This window comes from Sphaerodactylus townsendi, linkage group LG03 (genome assembly GCF_021028975.2).
Source record: "Sphaerodactylus townsendi isolate TG3544 linkage group LG03, MPM_Stown_v2.3, whole genome shotgun sequence".
Taxonomy (NCBI): domain Eukaryota; kingdom Metazoa; phylum Chordata; class Lepidosauria; order Squamata; family Sphaerodactylidae; genus Sphaerodactylus; species Sphaerodactylus townsendi.
In genome coordinates, this window is record NC_059427.1 from 171,974,451 (window position 1) to 171,995,561 (window position 21,111).

Consider the following 21,111-nt stretch of genomic DNA (forward strand, 5'->3'; position numbering starts at 1 on the left):
GGATAACGCTTGGAGGTGCAACAGGCAGAGAAGCCCTTACCTCAGGTGGATTTTTGGACTCCATCAACCTGTTCATGACTGCCCCGTTAGACAGCTCACAGGGGGTCACCGTGCGCCGTCGCCGGGGTTTCGATTATCGAGAATCACAGCCTTCAGGTTTTGGCAGTGCAACATGGGCAACTGCACCTTTGGCTGGAAATGTGTTGTTGCCTGGCCATCCGTCGGAAGCGGCTGATTCATCAGAAGCTGAAGCTTGGCGGATGCTCCAGGCGTCAGAGGAGGCCTGGCATTCAGAGCGTGAGGAGTACCATTGGGCTCTGCGCCATATGGAACGAGATATGGAACACCTACGAGCGGCCCTTGCCCAGGCACGCCAAGTAGCCCCTTCTCCCGGAGCTGGAGCAGCCATAGCGCCAGCTACCCCGGCACCAGTTCAGCCTGCACCAGTCCCGGTGCCTGCCCTGGGACCCGCTGCCCCAGTGCCAGCACCAGCTCAGCCTGCTCAACCGGCTCCGGTTCCGATCCCAGCTCCAGTTCCTGCTCCAGCCCCGGTGCCAGCCCAGCCTGTCCAACCCGGACCCATTCCAGCCCCAGTTCCAGTGCCAGGCCAGCCACCTCTTCAGCCGACCCCAGGAGGGGTTCCCCTGCTGCCAGCTGCACCTGCTCCGTTACTGGTCCAGCCTCTGATGCCGCCATTCGTGCCACCAGGATGGGTGGTGGGTTGCCAAACTTTGCCCCATATGGGGTAGCTCCCCCTCCGTTCATGCCTAGGATCCGGTTGACTACTCGTTTTTATGGGACTCAGGACTTGCTCCTGGCACCCTGGTTCGAAGGTCGTACCCACATGTTGCAGTATGGGCTGACGATGCCTGAGCGATTTTGAGCGTGTCTGTGAGGCCGGGGGTGAAGATGGCCCTGCAGCCAATTGGTACGTGAAACTGTTTCAACGTCAAGCTGCAGAGCTGCGCAACTTCCAGGATTTCATGATGGCCCTACGACGCTGCTTCGAGAGCCCGTTTGTGGGGGAACAAGCGAAACAGGAGCTCATGGAAATGCGGCAAGGCAAGACACCCTTTGCAGAGTTTGTGGAAAATTTCCGCACTGTGGCCAGTAAGATTCCAGATTGGGATAACCCCGTGAAAGTTTTCGCTTTCAAGAAAGCCTTACACCCGAACTTGTTAAACTGGGCTCTTGTTCGGGACAGCCCTCAGACCCTGATGGAGTGGATTGTACTCGTGGGTACTGCAGACGCCTGGATGCGTGAAGCAGCCATGTTGGGAGTTCAAGTCGGGCGGTCCCCACTTGCCCAGCCACGCCAAGGGGGTGCACCAAGTCTTAAACCTACACGCCCTGTTCCTCCGAAGCGCCAGATCTCAGCGCAAGAAAATGCTCGCCGCCGCCTGAATCTTGGCCTGTATTGCGGTGGGGAGGGCCATATTGCTGCGATTTGTCCCATAAAGCGCACCCCACTCCAGCCACTGCTACTCCGATCGCCTAGCCGGCCAAGACGTCCAAACCGCCGTCGAAAGGAGGCGCCCGTGCAGCAGGCCAATTCCTTGGGAACCTCCCAAGCCAGAGCGGGTGAGTGAAGCCATAATTCTGCCCCTTGTTCTTACTAATGAAGCCGGTATTGGGCCCAGCTGCCCAATACCGGCTTCTTTTACTGTTTGATAATCCCCGTTTGGTGGAAGTGCTTGGGCTGCAGCCTGTTCTGTTGAAAGAGACTATCCGGTTTGACCAAATGGATGGCAGTCTGATGGGTGGAGGTCCCATTACCTCTCGCACCCCAAAGATTCTGGCCAATTGTGAGGAACATTGGGAACGCTGTAGCTTCATTATTGCTCCCATCTCTCAATACCCTGTGATACTAGGACTGTCTTGGCTTGTGGATCATGACCTGCCTGTGAAATGGTCTCAACGTGTTTTGACTTTTACTGATCCGCCTTGTGGAGACCACATGAGCCCTGATCCCCCCCGAATACTTGCTTGCGCTCTGTCACAACCTTCTGTTTACCCTGAAATTCCCTCTCCGTACCGGGACTTATGGCAAGTGTTTGAAGAGACTTTGAGTGTGATCCCTTGCCACTCCATCATGATACTGACTATAAAATAGAACTGGTCCCTGGAGCTAAGCTGCCCATGAGTCCCATGACTCCCATGACTCCCATGAGTCCTGCTGAAGATGCTGAGTTGCGGGCGTTCCTGGATAAGATTAATTTGACACGTGGGTTCATTCAGAGGGCGTGCAGCAGTTTTGCAGCCCTGGTTTTGTTTGTAAAGAAAAAAGACGGTTCCCTGCGGCTTTATACTGACTACAGGGGTTTGAACGCTGTATCTGCCTCTAATAAATACCCGCTACCCCTGATTAAGGACTTACTTCGAATCTCTGCTCAGGACGCATTTTCACCAAGTTGGATTTACGTGAAGCTTATTACTGGGTGCCAATGGTCGAGGGCCATGAACATTTGACTGCTTTTAATACTCGATACGGACAGTATGAGGTATGAGTATTTAATTATGCCTTTTGGGCTCTCCAGAGCTCCCGCCGTGTTTCAGAGTCTGATCAACGGGATTTTAGATGACTTGTTGTTCAAAGGAGTGGTCATTTATTTGGATGATGTTTTGATTTACTCCAAGGATGAGAAATCTCATATTGCGTTTGTTCACGAAGTGTTGTCCCGTTTATTGGTGAATTCCCTGTTTGTGAAACTTTCTAAATGTGAATTTCATAAGCCTCAGCTGGATTTTTTGGGCATTTCTGCCGCTGGTTTAGAAATGGACCCCACCAAGGTGGCTGATGTTATGGCACCCCCCCCCCCCCCCGAGACTCGTAAGCAACTCCAGTCTTTCCTGGGCTTTGCCAATTTCTACCGTGATTTTATTCCTCACTTTTCCTCATTGGCTCTCCCTTTGACTGACCTCTTACATACCAAGGAGAAAGGTCCTGCGGCTTCTCGCCCCAGTGCTCCTTTGGTGTGGAGCCCCGCTTGCCAGACTGCTTTTGATTCCCTGAAAGCTGCCTTCACTTCTGAACCTGTTCTTGCCCACTCCGACCCCTCTTTGCCTTTTGTTGTTCATATTGATGCTTTGGACAAAGCTTTGGGGGCTGCTTTGGTTCAGCGGGGTTCAGATGGTCGTCTTCACCCCTGCGCCTACTGCTCCCACAAGTTTTCGGGTGCTGAACTTAATTGGACTGTTGGTGATAAGGAAACCTGTGCTATCAAGGTTGCTCTCACTGTGTGGAGGCATTTCTTAGAGGGAGCGGAGCACCCCTTCGAGGTGCGGACTGATCATAAAAACCTAGCCACTCTCTGCTCCCCGGGCCGGCTTTCCGCCAAACAGATTCGCTGGGCGGACTTTTTCACGCACTTTCATTTCACAGTTCATTTCTTCCCAGGCAAGACCAACCGTTTAGCTGACACCCTTTCCCGCTTGCCAGAGAGGGAGGAGCGCAAGGTGGATCCTTTGCTTTCCCCCACTATTCTCTCCCCCACCTACTTGGGCTTGGCTGTTACCCGGTCGCAGGCGAAGGTGGAGCCCCTGCCATCGGTATCTCCTCCCAGACACCTCCACCTTCTTGGAGGTGGGAAAGTCCCCGGTGCCTCTTGCAGAGGGCGGTGATGGTTTAATCTTACGTGACGGTGTTTGGTGTCATGGCTCGTTGTTGTATGTGCCGCCCCATCTGCGTTCTCAAATCCTCCACCAGGGGCAGGATTCCAAGTCGGCCGGCCACTTTGGCTTCGTGAAAACTTTGCATTTGCTTCCCAGACAGTTTTGGTGGAAAACCATTCGTAAGGACATTGAGGCTTACATCAAGGGCTGCCCTATCTGTGCTATGGCAAAAACCATTCCGGGCAGGCCCCAAGGATTATTGCAGGACATTGAGCTGCCCTGGCAGGTGATCTCCATGGATTTTATTACGGACTTGCCTTTGAGTCATGGCAAAACGGTGATCTGGACTGTAGTTGATCTGTTCTCTAAGCAGGCTCATTTTATCCCTTGTGCCTCCATTCCCACTGCTCAGAAACTGGCTGAACTGTTTATGCTGCATATTTACAGGTTGCATTCTGCCCCCAAGAAAATAATTATGGACAGGGGCTCACAATTTGTCTCCCGCTTTTGGAGGGCCTTTATGAAGTTGTTGGGCATTGAACAGGGATTGTCTTCAGCCTACCAACCCCAATCTGATGGGGAGTCGGAGAGGTCCAACCAGACTTTGGAACAGTACCTGAGATGTTATGTGAACTATCAGCAAGATAACTAGATGCGACAACCTGTTGCCCTCTGTGGAATAAACTTACAATCTGGCGTACAGGCAAGACTCGGCACGGAAGTGGTCCATGGTTGTTCAGCTCCCCCTCTGCCCATGCTTCAGTCAGGGGACACCCCTGGACCCGAGGTTAAGGAATGGATGCAATCCGTTGCTGATCAATGGCCCCCTATCTTGAAAGCGCTTCAGGATGCTAGAGACTCATACAAGCGACAGGCCAATAAGCGCAGGCATGACTTCCCCCTAGTGGTGAGAGATATGGTCTACTCTCCACCAAGAATCTCCGAGACATACATCGGCCCTCAAAACTGAGTGCAAAATATATTGGGCCCTTTAAGATTGTCAGGGTGATAAACAAAGTGACTGCTGAACTGGAATTGCCTAATGCTTCGCATGAAATACACCCTGTGTTTCATTGCAGCCTACTGAAGAAGACGTGTTCCCCAGATGTCTGGTATCCAGAGAAGAAGATTCCTCCTCCGGTCCTGATTAATGGAACTAAACATTATGAACTTTCTGATTTTCTTGATTCTCGCATCTATCGGAACTGCTTGCAGTATTTGGTCTCTTGGAAAGGTTGTTTACCTGGGCAGAATCAGTGGATATTTGCCGAGAATGTTAAAGCCCTCCGCCTCATTAAAGCTTTTCATCAAAACTGCCCAAGCAAGCCAGGGGGAGGGCCCTAGAGGGAGCGGAATTTCAGGAGGCCTGGATATTTTGCTATTGCTGCTTTCTGTATGCTGGGGTGGAGGAATGGGTTAATTGCATTTCTAACTAACTTTCAGCTGTCTTCTGTATGATGTTATACTGTACCAGGTGCTGCTCAAGGTCAGTGCCTGGGCATCTCTACTCTTATCTCTTTCACAGTTCCTTTTGGGCGCGCTTTCCCAGGATGGGGGGAAACAACTTAGAAAAGTTTGCTAAAACCTGGAAGATATATATATATAGACTACTAGCGGGGCCCGGCCACGCGTTGCTGTGGCAGTTGTCCTTCTCATCACAGTCCGTAACCCACACAGATGTCCATGCAGGCCCAATGATCCGCAGCATAGCCTTTTGGGGTGGTCAAATGGAATCCCTTTTTCCCTTTTCAATTCACATTGTTATATGGTGGTGTCTTTTTTTAGCATAAGGTAACCCTTTCCATTCCACAACGGGACTGTCCAGAGTGCGAATCCCGCTGTCCATGAGGCTGGTTAACATGCACAGTCCTGGCTTGGGTAAGGCAGAACTGGGGCAAGCAGGCTATCCCAGTCAGGCAGCAGAGGCAGGGTGGTGAGGCGTTCAGATCGAGGCCAGCTTCCTTGGTTCTTAAAGGGCCACGTGCAAAAGAAGCGGAGCCAGTAGTGTTGGTTCACCCCCACCTCGTGGATTTTCTTAGAAGAAAAAGGCAAACTCCAGCTTGCTTTTAGTAAAAGAGAGCTGTGGCGAATATGGGTGAGGAAGTGGGTAAGTGGTGGTTGGATGTGAGGGAGGGCAGAGTGAGGTGTGAGGATGAGCTAGATGTGTATGAGAGTATGTGTGGTAGCAGTGGGTGAGGCACAGAGAGTGAAAGTTACCTGTGTGTGGTGGGGGGAACCCCACCTGATGTCTCACACGGCAAAGTGTGTATGTGTTTCACTTTCACTTGTATTACCTAACAGTATTACCTATTTACTGTTTTAACTGCTCATCTCTGGCCATCTGCGTGAACATTCTAGAGGCATACCAAACCCTCAGGCCACGGAGCATGCTGCCACGAACGATCTAAAGGTGACAGTTAAATACAGCCAGCTTCATGGCCTGGTGCGCCATGAAAAAGACGTTTTACCTGGCTCAGGTATGGGCTTTCGGCGATTTGAAGGTCCAATTACCTGCCCGCAACAGGGAGGAACGTCATGTGAAAATTTGGGGGTGATCCGTCCAGCCGTTTTGGCGTTAGGGCATGACTAACAAAGTCACTGTTAATTTTTATATATAGATAGATAAGAAAAGTTGTGATAGGTTTTTTGTTGTTATTGTGGATTATGTTATACGGTTGGAATTTTATAATTAGTGCATACTAAAGGAGTAGGTACAATAGAGTATCTTATATTATGTTATGTATTACCCTCACGAGTTAAAACATCTAATCCGTATAATTGTCGTATTTTTTTAAAACAACTCCGAAGATGGGAAACTCATCTTCATCTCTTATGAAGACCGGAAGTAAAATGTTATTAACTAGTTAATTTTTTATGTTTAGATAACTTCTTCTGTCACCTCCTTTTTCCTTTTTTCCCCTTTCTCCCTATCCTTCATCTCTAGACATCTCTCTTCTTTTTTGCTACCCTCTTTCCTCCTTTCTTGCTACTTTTTCATATCCTATCTCCAATCTTTTCCTCTTCCATAACTAATGGAAACACAAGTCCCCTCTTGCTTTTCTAAATTCTTACTCTTTTTTTCTTTTTCTCCCTTACTTCTTTTTCTGCTTTCTACTCTCTATGTTTCTCCATTATCTGTTCTTTTTTTCTGTTGTGTTTTTGTCCCCAAATGACAAGTTATGCTAAATGGGTGTAATAATTCTATATATTTTAAACCTAATAAAAATTATTTTTTTAAAAAAAGAAACTCTTAGTGGCAGTAAATTCTTGAACCGTGCTGCTATTCTTGTTAACCTGAAATTAATTTAGAGTTGTATTGTATTGTATTATTCGATTTGTATACCGCCCTCCCCCAAAGGGCTCAGGGCGGTGAATAACAACAGCTTAATAGCAAACATCCGTAATCATAGCATCAAGCAACAAAACATCAATAAACATAGCAACAATAAACATAATATTATAAACATAGCGTTATAAACCACAAGAACATCAATAATCATAATATCATAAGCTATAAGGCAACAATAATCATAGCAGCACACATAATCAACATAGACATAGTAAGCATAGATGGCGACTTTCACCTATTATTGTTATTGAAACCATAGTGGTATACAAGTGCACCGATGCCCCACAAGACCTAAGTCCAGCTCTTTGAATTAAAGTTTTTCCGTTCATCTTCAAAGAAGATTTTGCGCTGCTCCCAAAGCCTGTTCCGATCCAGACAGAGGCCCTTTCCGCACGGGCCATATACGGCGCCCTGGGGACGGCAAAAACGCCGTCCCCAGGGAGCCGTTCGCGCCACCCGAGCAGCGCGAAGCTGCCGTTTTCCGACCTCGCTTCCCCAGCGAGGTTTATGGAAAATGGCGGCTTGGAGCTGCTGCCGTGCGAACGGCAGCAGCTCCAATGCGCCTTCCCTCCCCCTTGTCCGGTCCACCAACTGCTCTGCGGCCCTCCGGCATGTCGCCGAGGCCTGGGGACACGCCCCCTCTGCCCTGCGACTCCAGAGCAGTCGCGCAGGGTAGGGGGGCATGTCCCCTGCCCTCGGCGACATGTTGGAGGGCCGCAGAGCAGGTAGGTCGACCTGACGATGGCGCAGCGCAGCGCCATCCCGGGAGGTTCTGGGACCGTTCATGCGAATGGTCCCAGAGGAGTTGGGTCGGCGTCATGTACGCCGACCCAACCCTTACAGTGGCCGTGCGGAAGCGGCCAGAGCCAGAGAGAGATACTGCATCAGTGCTTCCATTCTTCAATACTTTTCACAGTTTGGGCTGAGTCAGCAAATGGCCTGCAGATGCCACGATGCCTTGGTTGCATGTTTCTGTTCATCGCCTTCCCATCCTCAAGGTTCAGGATGAGTAACAGTAGGAAAAAGAAACCCAGGGAAAAGACAATAAAATCCAGGAGTAGCATAAATTCAATTCAGTTTATTGGATTTCATAGGCCGATCCTCCCCTTCTGCACTCGGGTGGAGCCTATCCAGTCTTTGATCTAAAGTTACTGTCCTTAAAACCGCCCTCTACCCTGCTCTGATTTTCTTTCAGGGACAATACAAATGTTTACATGTTCAAAGAACAGAGTCCTTTTGCTGTTGTATAATCATTGTCCTACGCAGTGTTTGAAAGAGATTGTAGAACAATACTGGCATGGCTAAGGGTTTTTGTTAGATTTCTATTGGTTCCTTTTTGTGATGGAGACCTAGGGTTCCTTATTAAAGCAAAAATACCACCTTGGATTCCCCAGAGGGATTTCCAACAGTGGAGCATCATTTTCTCGCCTACTTCTGCTTGCTGCCACCCAGAATGCTCTCTGAAATGTTGCTACGGAGCAACAGGCAACCTCCAGGAACAGCATTTTGGGCTGAAATGGACGGGTGGGGGCGAAAAAGTCATACTTTTACAACCGATCTTCTGTCAGCAGAAACACACTGTGGGATCCAACCCATTAAGTTGTCAGAAGAAAATAATCTCGACTCCTGCTGTTTCTCAATCTGCAGATGAAACCTGCCTGTATAAAAGCTTTAACACGGATCTTCAGAATTTCGGATCAAGATAACGATGGCACCCTTAACGATGCGGAACTCAACTTCTTTCAGGTATGTTTCTGCTGTTTCCTGGTCAGCCAGTCTGATTAATGTACCATTCTGCCTTAAACAGCTGCTTTTGTTAGCTCTGCCTACTCTTACTCTGTTTCCCCCAAAAATCAGCCCTATCCCCAAAATAAGCCCTAGCGCAGTGGTGGCGAACCTTTGGCACTCCAGATGTTATGGACTACAATTCCCATCAGCCCCTGCCAGCATGACCAATTGGCCATGCTGGCAGGGGCTGATGGGAATTGTAGTCCACAACATCTGGAGTGCCAAAGGTTCGCCACCACGGCCCTAGCGTGATTTTTCAGGATTTTTGGAGGATGCTTGAAATATAAGCCCTACTCCAAAAATAAGTCCTAGTTACAGATTCCCCGGCGCAGCTGATCTGGTCACGTGAGGGGCGCAAAATCATGGGGGAAAAAATAAGACATCCCCTGAAAATAAGCCCTAATGCATCTTTTGGAGCAAAAAATTAATATAAGACCCTGTCTTATTTGCGGGGAAACACGGTAGAAGGACATGGCCATTTTTAGTATTGTTGAGGTCCAGAAAAAAATCCCTTTTTTCCCTTAAGAACTTTCTCAGTTTAAAAACTTAGAAATTTTAGTGACCACCAAGAAATGCCTCAAGGACAGTGGGGTGAGCACCTTATATCTCCAGGGATGTTACATGGACATACAATCTCCCATCAGCCCCTGCCAATTGGCCATGCTGGCAGGGGCTGATGGGAATTGCAGTCCATAACATCTGGAGTGCCAAAGGTTTGCCACCATGGGCCTAGGAAATATTTTTTCTTTGAAATGAGTGAAATACTTTTAGTCATTCCAAATACATAGCATAAGTTTTGGACTTTTTTTTCTTTTCAATTTTCCAGTGGAAATTTTGGTGAGTATTAAAAGAACATTTCCCCCCTCTTAGAATAGGTGAAATGCTTTTAAAGACAGCGTTCTCCTCAGTTGAGATGTCTGAGGACTTTTTCAGTTTTTCCACTGGGGGAGAGGAAATTTGGGGGAGAGCTAAAGAACTGCTGTGGAAGATTCTTTCTGAATCAGTGAAATCCACTGAGGTGGCATATCAGGGACAGCAGTTCACAGCTCTCTTGCCTTAATATTGGGTATATCTGCAATTTTGCCTGTAGAAAACGAAGGCATTTATACTTTAGAATTCAGATCTGAAAAGTGTATTATGCAGCAGAATCTTTAAAATATTTTAATATGTCTTATATGTGGTTTTCTAATTTTTAACTGTTGTATTTTTGTAATTCAGAAATAGTGTTCAGTAAGCCTTTTTATTATTTCAGTTGCTTACATTTCTAATCTACGGCCGTAATAAACGAATGAATGATGATGATACTCTAGAATTCTGTCAGTAATTTCCTGTTATACATGATATGTTTTATGTTCTTGAAGCAGCAGTTTTTAGTTTGATAGGAAAGGAAGTATTGCATATATCTCAGTTTTTTCTTAAAAATTCCCATTTCTTCTTGGAAATAAGGGGGAAAATCCAGGATTTTGCCATGGCTTCACATTTCCAGAAATATTACAACCCTCATGTTGCTGTCCTCTCAGGGAAAGACAGGGCAAAATAGCAGTAAGCTGTTCGTGCTCCCAATTTAAATCCTCTTCTGCTTTCTATGGGAATTAAAAGGCTCTGTGTTGTATATACTTTGTTTCCCTGAAAATAAGACAGGAGCAGCAGTGGTGTAGTGGTTAAGAGCAGGTGCATTCTAATCTGGAGGAACCGGGTTTGATTCCCCGCTCTGCCGCCTGAGCTGTGGAGGCTTATCTGCCTTGACTTCAAGTATTTTGAACGTTCCTTTTCAGCGAATCTGTTTCAACACACCACTAGCACCTCAGGCTCTAGAAGATGTCAAGAATGTAGTCCGGAAGAATCTTAGCGATGGAGTTGCCGATAATGGTTTAACATTAAAAGGTAGGTACCCCGTGCCTTCACATTAATCTACAAGCGTGGGATTGTGTGCGTTGATAACTGAGATGATACCAGGATGGGAGTTTTTTGTTGTCAGAAGCAGCAAGAAGGTATAGGTGTGACTGCATGATTTTGTCTTGTCTGTAGAAGTTAAGGGCTTTTTTTTTTAACAGGATGATGGTTTGCCTGCTCCATGGACATATTGAAAAAATGAAATGAAGGTTTAAAAAGAGCCTCAAGTACTTTCCTCTTTCCTTAGCTGTCACCTAAAATATCTATCACACTGTATCTGCATCAGGTGTGGCCAACCTATGGTGCTCCAGATGTTCGTGGACTGCAATTCCCATCACTGATTGGCCACCCCTGACTACAGTTACCAGGTGGAATAAAGAGAGGTAGTTTTGTCTTTCCCAGTTAAGGAAACCACCTGCTGGTGTTATGGCTGTTAGAGTTACGTTCTGAAACTGCTATGTATAGATCAGTGATGGCGAGCCTTTTCGAGACCGAGTGCCCAAATTGCAACCCAAAACCCACTTATTTATCGCAAACTGCCAACACGGCAATTTAACCTGAATACTGAGGTTTTAGTTTAGAAACAACGGTTGGCTCCGAGGCATGCGTTACTAAGGAGTAAGCTTGGTGGTAGTCGGTGGCTTTGCTTTGAAGCAACCATGCAACTCTTCCAACAGGTGAATCACAACTCTAGGAGGAGTTTAATCCAGAAGCAAAGCCCCATTGTCAGCAAACCTGAGCTTACTCCACAGATAAAGAAGGATCGTGGCTTTTAGTTCAGCCGCATAGTAAATCAGCACTTAACAGGGTTACCTACACTGCTTCCCCAAAACTAGGTTTTAGATTTTAATGCTAATAATCGAGCCCAGTGGCCCAGGGACAGCCCTAGATGTGTGGGGAGGGGCACTCTGCGTGTGCCCACAGAGAGGGCTCTGAGTGCCACCTCTGGCACCCGTGCCATAGGTTCGCCACCACAGGTATAGATGACATTGCTTTCAGAAGTACATCTTGTAGGAGATTTCATTCTGTCTTCCCGTTCTGTGTATCCGCATCTTATCTCATCACTGCAGGTCTACCACATGTCCATGTATATGTTCCCCCAAATTAGCAATTGAACAGCTTTGTCTTTTCAGGCTTTCTTTTTCTACACACACTTTTTATTCAGCGCGGGAGACATGAAACAACGTGGACAGTATTGCGTCGTTTTGGCTACGACGATGACCTAGAGCTCACTCCGGAGTATTTATTTCCTGTGTATGTATCAGTGGGGGGATGTTTCATTCTATGTACAAAGAAAACAAATGAGAAAAAAAAACCCAGCCCTGTTTGTTTTGCATGCCTGTGAAAAGTTGCTGAAGCCCTTCTAGATCAGACCCAAAGTTTGGGTCTCTTTGATCTGAGATTGCAAATGCCTTAACAGTCCAGGTGCTCGGGAGCAACAGCCACAGAAGGCCATTGCTTTCACATCCTGCATGTGAGCCCCCAAAGGCACCTGGTGGGCCACTGTGAGTAGCAGAGAGCTGGACTAGATGGACTCTGGTCTGATCCAGCTGGCTTGTTCTTATGTTCTTAAAGTCCAGTAGTACTCCCAGCAGTGACCCAAATAGATATTTTTTCTCTTCATAGGAACAAATTTGTTGTCTGGATTCCTGCATTTGATTTTTTTTCCCACAGAAGCTTTTATGTGTTATAGAATAACACAGTTTGTAATGGAGGTACAAGTTAATATTGATATTAAAGTGGCAGTTGAAAGTGGTAGTGTAAATACGTGCCAACCACTTGAGCTTCTTTGTAGAGCCACTGTAGTGCAGTTACCAGGAAGACTTATAACTCAACATCCTTTATTGGCATAATAATACAATTCTATCAACAGAGAATTCAGTCACCAAACAGGTAATGAAAATAAAATTATGAATAACATCAGTACGTAAATTGAAAGCTAAAACAAGGGGGAGAGGAGGAATTAGGGGAGAAAGGAATTAGGCAAGTTAACACTTGGATCTCTGGATTATATATAAGTCAAGAAATTTGGCTACTGGATCTGTTATTTATTTATTTATTTATTTATTAGTTTTATATACCGCCCAATCCTCGCTGCTGGTGTTATCTAATGAAAAGATGATCTTCTGCAAATCGGATGCGTGCTCTTTTTTTGCTAGCAGTGGAGGTAGCCATTTTGTTCTAGGTGCCATAAGGAGGGGGCAATATAATAAAATATGTGTACTATAGTGTCTGGACAGTCCCCATGATATGCACAAAGCCTTTGCTGATAGGGAGTTTTGGCAAACCTCCCTGATAGCACAGCGGAGGGGAGAGCATTACAGCGGGCCAGCAGCACGGCTCTACGGGACCTGGGCGAGATAATTGATGAAGATATTTAGCCCCCCTGCTTCCTGAGCCGGGAATACCCAGGGCGAGAGGGGAGCAAGACCTTGTGGCCTAGGAAGACTTAGGTACTGAATGCATGCTTGACCGTAAATTCACCAAGTAACTTAACCATTGTCGACAGACCCTTATCAGAGTCGGAAGCAGCTCACAGTCAGTTCAGCAGCTTAATGTAACCAAGCACAGAAAGGGATAACAAAGCTGAGTCCAGAGTCCAAAGCAAGGTCAAAGTTAATAAGAACATAAGAACAAGCCAGCTGGATCAGACCAGAGTCCATCTAGTCCAGCTCTCTGCTACTCGCAGTGGCCCACCAGGTGCCTTTGGGAGCTCACATGCAGGAGGTGAAAGCAATGGCCTTCTGCGGCTGTTGCTCCCGAGCACCTGGTCTGTTAAGGCATTTGCAATCTCAGATCAAGGAGGATCAAGACTGGTAACCATAGATCGACTTCTCCTCCATAAATCTGTCCAAGCCCCTTTAAATCTATGCTGGTTAGTGGCCATCACCACCTCCTGTGGCAGCATATTCCAAACACCACTCACACGCTGTGTGAAGAAGTGTTTCCTTTTATTAGTCCTAATTCTTCCCCCCCCAGCATTTCTGGCTAAGCATAATGTATGCCCCCGATTCTAGTATTGTGAGAAAGAGAGAAAAATTTCTCTCTGTCAACATTTTCTACCCCATGCATAATTTTATAGACTTCAATCATATCCCCCCTCAGCCGTCTCTTCTCCAAACTAAGGAGTCCCAAACGCTGCAGCCTCTCCTCATAAGGAAGGTGCTCCAGTCCGTCAATCATCCTCGTTGCCCTTCTCTGCACTTTTTCTATCTCTTCAATATCCTTTTTGAGATGTGGCGACCAGAACTGAACACAGTACTCCAAGTGTGGTCGCACCACTGCTTTATATAAGGGCAGGGGGGCTAAAGTTGAGTTCAAGCAACAGAAACACAAAGAGTGGCTTTCAAGTCCAAACACAAATGTTGCTGCCACAACTCGGCCTAACTTTTTGTAGCAAATATCCCACCCACCAGTGCAATAACCTCATGCAGCTGCGTTACTTCAGTCTGGCTCCTGCAGAGACTTCTTGTTGAGCCCAGCTCGCCCCAGAGCTGCTAGCCTGGTGCTGCATCTCTTTTCCTGCAAACTGGCACACAGCTTCCTTCAGTGTTGCTCCTGGAGCTTTGGAGACAAAAGGGGTGGGGGGGAGCTGTCAGGGCCTCCCCTGGTTTGAAGTCAGGAGGCTGGTGAATCTCAGAGCTAGGGCCTGGCTGTGGCTCCAAGCCTGTATGCTCTGTCAGAGTCTCTGGACCTGTTCCTGCAGGGACTCCTGAAGGTTCTACCTGAGCCTCTGGGCCAGGCCCTGCAGGTACAACTGGAGGCTCCGGCTCTGCAGGCATTACCTGGGATTCTGGGGCCAAAGTTGTGCTCTCTCCCCCACCTGAGTCATCATCCAAAGAGTCCCCAGAGATGCTGGGCCGAGCCATAGCACTTAAGCACGTGTTTTAGAGAAGTGGGATTTCTGAAAAATGCATATGAACGTAGCTTAAGCTGATGCAAAGGTTTCCTCTGAGAAATCATTCCCTGTTTATGGTCTGTTGTACACGTTACTCTGCTTAGCAAATAGCGGTCAGTGGGTAGTAAATTCTGAAAAGATAGCAAGTAAAATGAAAGAGTTTTCTGCATGAATTTTAAAAGATCTTCTGTTCAACCAGGTTAAAAATACCTTCCGACTGCACGACAGAATTGAATCACCATGCGTATCTATTTCTGCAAAGCATTTTCGATAAGCATGATTTGGTAAGTTGTTAGTCTGGATTAGGACCAACTTTCATCAGGATTGTAACAAAGTGAAATGTTTAATCTCAGCACGGGAGTAAATATGACTTGTAAGGCTTTTTTAAAAAGATCTGTGGTATCTGAAACATCCTTACGTATAGAATTTGCTAATGTCACCATGACGAATCCTCAGCCAATGGTTGCGAAGGAGACTGTCCTGCTGCCAGTTAGTTGAGGGTTTGTCATTACACTCCAAAGGCTCTGGTGGAGAAATGTCACCAAGCCCTCCCACCAGGTCTCCTACCCGCCCCCCCCAATTCCCCCATCCACCCTCCCCCCACCCAAAAAACTAACCTGGGCCCAGCGGAGAAGCGGCATCAAGCCACCTCCCTCCATACCTGTCACCCACCTCCCCATCCCCTCAGGCATCCTTTCACCCCTGCCCCAGCAATCCACCTGGGAGGCCCAGAGGGCCCCAGTGACACAGAGCTGCAGCAGAGCGGTGATGGAGCCAATGACAAGCCGCAGAGCAAGCCCTTCCAGAGCAACCCCGGAATAAGTGGTGGTGGTGGTAGAAACACCAGTAGGGCCGGAGAACCTGCCCACCCAGTCCCCCACCCGCACTCCCCCTCCCCCGTCCGGAGCCCATTTCATTGCATTTTGAAACGGACTTTACTGCTGGTTTAACATATTTTGATACATAGCTGGGTTCAAGAACTTCCAGGTCAGGAATTACATAACCAGTGGTTTCTTTGTCTCAAAGGGTCATAGCCTCTAAATCAGTGGTGGCGAACCTATGGCACTCCAGATGTTCATGGACTACAATTCCCATCAGCCCCTGCCAGCATGGCCAATTGGCCATGCTGGCAGGGGCTGATGGGAATTGTAGTCCATGAACATCTGGAGTGCCATAGTTTCGCCACCATGGCTCTAAATCAGTAGAAGCAGGAGTTAAGACTTTTGATTGCTGTTTGTCGATAAATTATAAAACGAAGTTAAAACGGTTCGGTAATTAACTTTTCATTTTGTGGGTTTATACGCTTATGGTCCTCTGCGTGAAATGAAATTCCTCTTTGTGAACGTGGCCAAATGCAAATTTCAACTGCATTTCTTTGTTCCTTTCATTTTGGCTTCAGGATCGTGACTGTGCTTTGTCTCCTGACGAGCTCAAAGATTTGTTCAAAATTTTCCCTTACATACCATGGGGACCTGATGTTAACAACACTGTTTGTACAAACGAAAGGGGCTGGATAACATATCAGGGATTTCTGTCTCAGTGGACGTAAGTGGAGCATGTACAAACTTAAACTATAGTATTCCCAGAACCAGAAGTCCAGGAATAAAGGGTGGGGTGGTACGGTAGTCTAATCAGTCTTTGAACTTTAAAGGTTCAGGGTCTCATTTTGCAGTTTACTTCCAGTGAAGCTGTTTCTTCTAGGTTGTGCACCCTCAGGCTAGATTCTCCCCCTCTGGAAACACCTTGCAAATAAGAGAAGCAGCATGCTAAGTGATAAGCCATGTCTTACCTTTCTGTGTCATGCTACATTAACCATCAGTGGAAAACGTTTAATCATACCGCTCCAGATCTATACACTGAAAAGATCCATCACGCGTACAGCTTTGATTTTATTACAATTAAACCCAAGGGGTTTTGATGATCATTCTTCCTGGGTAGCCCAATCCATGGGAGGCAGGGGGGCAAGGGGTAAATGCCCTGGCAGAGGGAGACTTACCCTGGTGGGTGGACGGTGCGGCAGCCAACCCGGATGCTGCTATCTGTGCCCTGGTGTATCTGGAGGCATTCTGGGGGTGGAGCCTACCTTAGTCAACTTCCACTGCCGGCTCAGCTCCTGTACTCTGGCAGAGCTGGCCTCAGAGATACGTTTTTTTACGGTGTATCTCTATTCTCCCCTATAGGGGATTCTGGCCAGCGATTTTTTGTTTTGGGGGGGCATCCCGCATCACAGGAAAGCCCTTGGAGAGGGTGGGGCGTTGTCGAAGCAGTGCCATCCCCACCCGCCAGCCTTATCTAGATTGGACTGCAACGTTAGAGCTGCTTGACATAATTTCCACCTTGTATTTGACATAGCGGCCCGTACCTCCAAAGGCAGAGTGGAGGTGAAATTGTATTTCTTTGCAGCTCAGAGTTGTCGGGGCTTCATTCCCCCAGACTTTGGGGCTGTTTCATAGACACAAAAATATGAACTGCAGTATGCAAAATAGTCTGTCGGTCACATATTAATTTTTCTGTAGGCAAACCTAACGTTTTTCCCCACTGCAGTCCACACACTGTGGGTGCATGTTGACACTATAGCTCTGAGTTATTCCTAGTATGATACATACATAAAACCTTTATTAGGCATAAAACCAATATAACAACCAGCATTATCCAGACAGATGTTCCATACATAATTCCACCACAGGTATTATTCCAAAGTTCCTAAAAGGAACCTAGCTACAGAATTTAAAATCACAGAAGAAGAGTTGTTTAGTAGGAATGCAACCTTCCCAGCAACAGAGTATTTCTTAAACTTAGCAGGAAGAAGAGTCAAAAGCTTGGTCCTAGCTTCTTCGTATTTGGGGCAGTTAAGCATTATAGGTTCCATGGATTGCACCACTATAGTACAGTGGGGGCATTTCCGCTCTTGCGAGTCAATTTTAAGAAACCTCCCTTGGAGTACAGAACAAGGGAAGGAATTACAACGAGCCCTTGTGTATATCCATCTAAACTTGGGCTCTTGGAGTATACTCAGATAGTCTGCCATCAGATTGGTTTTGAATTTGATGTTGAAAAAGAAGGGGGAACAGTTACTTCGAGCTTGGTCTTGTAGAACTTGTAGCTCCTGGTCCCACTGCAGTCACTTAAGTTCTTCAGTGCCTTGTTGCAGAAACGTAGGATTCAGTGTTAACTAATGAAACAATCCTCCGCTCCTAGATTAACTACGTACTTGGATGTTCAGCGCTGCCTCGAGTACCTGGGCTATTTAGGATATTCAATATTAACCGAACAGGAATCTCAGGCATCGGCAGTTACAGGTAACAGACTGTAGCGTTTCGGAATATTTTGCTGCAGGGTTTTATTTTCTCTGCAGGAGAAAAGAAGGGTGATGTGCTTTTTGAATAAGCAAATGATGTGGCACTTTCGTGTTTCCTCCATCCTCCATTCTGGCATCAATGGCAAGAGGGGAGCACTAATAGTTGTCACATCTGGTGGATTTTTCAGCTGCATGTCACCAGAAATTTTGTTGGGTTCATGTGGAGGGGAATACCTTAGCAGCGCCCATGCCCCTTGCTGTAACATGCAGTTCAGGATTTAGGGAAGGGGCAGTTGAGAAGGTCAAGAGGCCTATGGAAAAGTTTAAGATTATGGGTTGGGTATCCCCAAGAAGGGTTAAAAAAAGGCTCCTTGTGCCTTTAAGAGAGACCCAGTGGAGAGGCTCACTTTCCACAGTGGACTGGCAAATAAATGGTGGGTAGGTGCTGAACTTTGCCTATGACTTCAGATTAGCCGGCAGTTCTCTATCTACAGGCATCTAATTTAAGGCACAACGGCTGTGATTCTGCAACCTTTTCCCCCCTTTGCAATTTGGAAATCCAGATAAATGCGTTTTGTTAGAAGGCATCAGATGGATCCCAAGCACGATCTCTGTGGGGAGATTTTAGCTGATTCCTCCCTTTGTGGTGATTTTGGGGCAGCATTTCACAGGGTGTTCTGAGCCGGAAGAGGGAAACAGGGAAGTTGTGCTCCGTGAACATTTCTGGTGGATTCAGCGCATAGCTTTTCTCTCTGTGTTGATGTGTGTGAAATCTGGTTTGTTTGTTTTTTTAAGTGACTAGAGACAAGAAGATTGACCTACAGAAAAAACAGACACAGAGGAACGTGTTCAGGTGTAATCTGATAGGGATGAAAGGCTCTGGGAAAAGTGGGGTTCTCCAGGCACTACTTGGAAGAAACCTAATGGTAAGAATCTCCCTATCTTTTATCCACAACCATTCACCTTAACCCCGAACCCTGCACTGCTGTTGAGATAACATCAAAACTCGCTATAAATAACCTCCCATGGGCGCAAGAAAGGGTGAGGGACTCTTTGATGCCATCTGAAGAAAATATGGTTCTTAAATTTTTTGGGGGGGGCGGCGGATTGTTTTAGCTGTTTTAATGTTGTTTTATTTACACGTTGTATTGAAATGTTGTTAACCGCCCTGAGCCCCTTGGGGGAGGGCGGTATATTTATTAATTAATTAAAAATACAGGCTCTGCACCATCTGACTGCTGCTTCTACCACAGCAGACTTAGTAGTAGCACCAAGCCTTTATTGCAGGGGTGGGCAATTATTTTTTCCATGGGGCCGCATAAGAAACAGAAAATATTGTAGAGGGCCGGGCCAAAAGGCAGGGCCGCAAGGCGCTTTTGAAAGCCCCGCAGAAGCTGGCAGCCAAGGCAACCGGCTTCTGTGGGGCTTTCAAAGGCGCCTCGCTCCCCAGCAAGGCAGGGGGGCCAGTCAGGGTCATCCGGCGGGCCGGATGTGGCCCGCGGGCCGTATAATGCCCAGGTCTGCTTTATTGGCATATAAGATTATGCAGGTAAAATACGGAGAAAAAAACCCAAAAAACCAAAACCAGCCTTGCGAATAGATTCTTCCCTTCCCATTCTTCCCCTTCTCTGTGCTCACTCCTTCTGTGCTGCCTTAGCCAATGGGGTGCCACTGCAGCTGCCTCTCCTAATACCAGCGCAGTTTGAAGACACAGCCGCAGCATCTCCATAGTGCTTGTCCCTAGGTTAGGGTGAGCACTGCACTGGAGCAGTCGCTTAGAGTCCTTTATGACTAGGGGAAAAATGCAGATTTACTGCCCCCCCCCCTCGCCAGTGTTCCATCTTGCCCATGGATTAAGCACAACAGAGCTATGGTGGCTGCATGCACTTCATTATTCAATTCAATTCAATAAGCCTTTATTGGCATATACACGATAGTATAAAAATACAGTTCCAGTTAAAAAAAAAAGTGGGTAAATAGTGGTAAAAAAACTTACAGCAGTTTGTCATACATTCAGTTTACAAACTTCTTACAAAAACTTTGCCACTATAAGGCAACAATGAAAATCCTGACAATTTAAAAGCGTAACTACTTTATCTGGTTCAGAATAATCAATCATTGGATCTATAGCTTGGGATAGCAGGCTGGATCGGAGTTCTTGGTATAATACGCAGTTCAGGAGAATGTGTGGGATGGAATCCAGCTGTCCTATGCTACAGGTACAGAACCTCTTATCGCTTGGAAGACCTTTAAGTCTTCCTCTATGTAGCGGAGATGGCATGATGTTAAATCTAGCCAGGCTGCATGCACTGTAAGTCAGCATTTACAGTTCAGAAGAAAGATCCACCGTGAGAGCATTTATTAAGAAGAGGAGTTCGGGTTTATGCCTCACTTTTCTCAACCTTGAGGAGTCTCAAAGCGGCTCACAAACCCCTTCCTTCAATCTCCCCACAACAGGCACCTTGTGAGGTAAGGTGGGACTGAGAGAGTTCTGAGAGAACTGGGACTGAATCAAGGTCACCCAGCAGGCTTCATATGGAGGATTACAGTCCAGATTAAAGTCTTAACCATTAGAGTTTTAACCATGGATTAGAGTCCAGATTAAAGTCTTAACCATTAGAGTTTTAACCATGGATTAGAGTCCAGATTAAAGTCTTAACCATTAAAGTTTTAACCATGGATTAGAGTCCAGATTAAAGTCGTAACCATTAAAGTTTTAACCATGGATTAGAGTCCAGATTAAAGTCTTAACCATTAAAGTTTTAACCATGGATTAGAGTCCAGATTAAAGTCGAAACCATTAGAGTTTTAACCATGGGTTAGAGTCCAGATTAAAGTTGTAACCATTAGAGTTTTAACCATGGATTAGAGTCCATATTAAAGTCGTAACCATTAGAGTTTTAACCATGGATTAGAGTCCAGATTAAAGTCGAAACCATTAGAGTTTTAACCATGGATTAGAGTCCAGATTAAAGTCGTAACCATTAGAGTTTTAACCATGGATTAGAGTCCAGATTAAAGTCGTAACCATTAAAGTTTTAACCATGGATTAGAGTCCAGATTAAAGTCTTAACCATTAGAGTTTTAACCATGGATTAGAGTCCAGATTAAAGTCTTAACCATTAAAGTTTTAACCATGGATTAGAGTCCAGATTAAAGTTTTAACCATTAAAGTTTTAACCATGGATTAGAGTCCATATTAAAGTCGTAACCATTAAAGTTTTAACCATGGATTAGAGTCCAGATTAAAATCGAAACCATTAGAGTTTTAAC

The 21,111-nt window shown here is 46.4% G+C and overlaps 1 protein-coding gene across 4 annotated transcripts in view; it reads left to right on the forward strand.

Moving 5' to 3' along the window:
- The window catches only part of RHOT1 (ras homolog family member T1), a 79,475-nt gene that overhangs the window by 27,069 nt on the left and 31,295 nt on the right, over nucleotides 1-21,111 (forward strand). For all 4 annotated transcript variants that reach the window (XM_048488210.1, XM_048488211.1, XM_048488212.1 and 1 more), the window contains 7 exons: nucleotides 8,609-8,707; nucleotides 10,525-10,633; nucleotides 11,776-11,896; nucleotides 14,740-14,824; nucleotides 15,940-16,085; nucleotides 17,739-17,839; nucleotides 18,634-18,764. In XM_048488210.1, coding sequence (XP_048344167.1) covers nucleotides 8,609-8,707; nucleotides 10,525-10,633; nucleotides 11,776-11,896; nucleotides 14,740-14,824; nucleotides 15,940-16,085; nucleotides 17,739-17,839; nucleotides 18,634-18,764 — 792 coding nt within the window. The remainder of the gene's footprint in view (nucleotides 1-8,608; nucleotides 8,708-10,524; nucleotides 10,634-11,775; nucleotides 11,897-14,739; nucleotides 14,825-15,939; nucleotides 16,086-17,738; nucleotides 17,840-18,633; nucleotides 18,765-21,111) is intronic.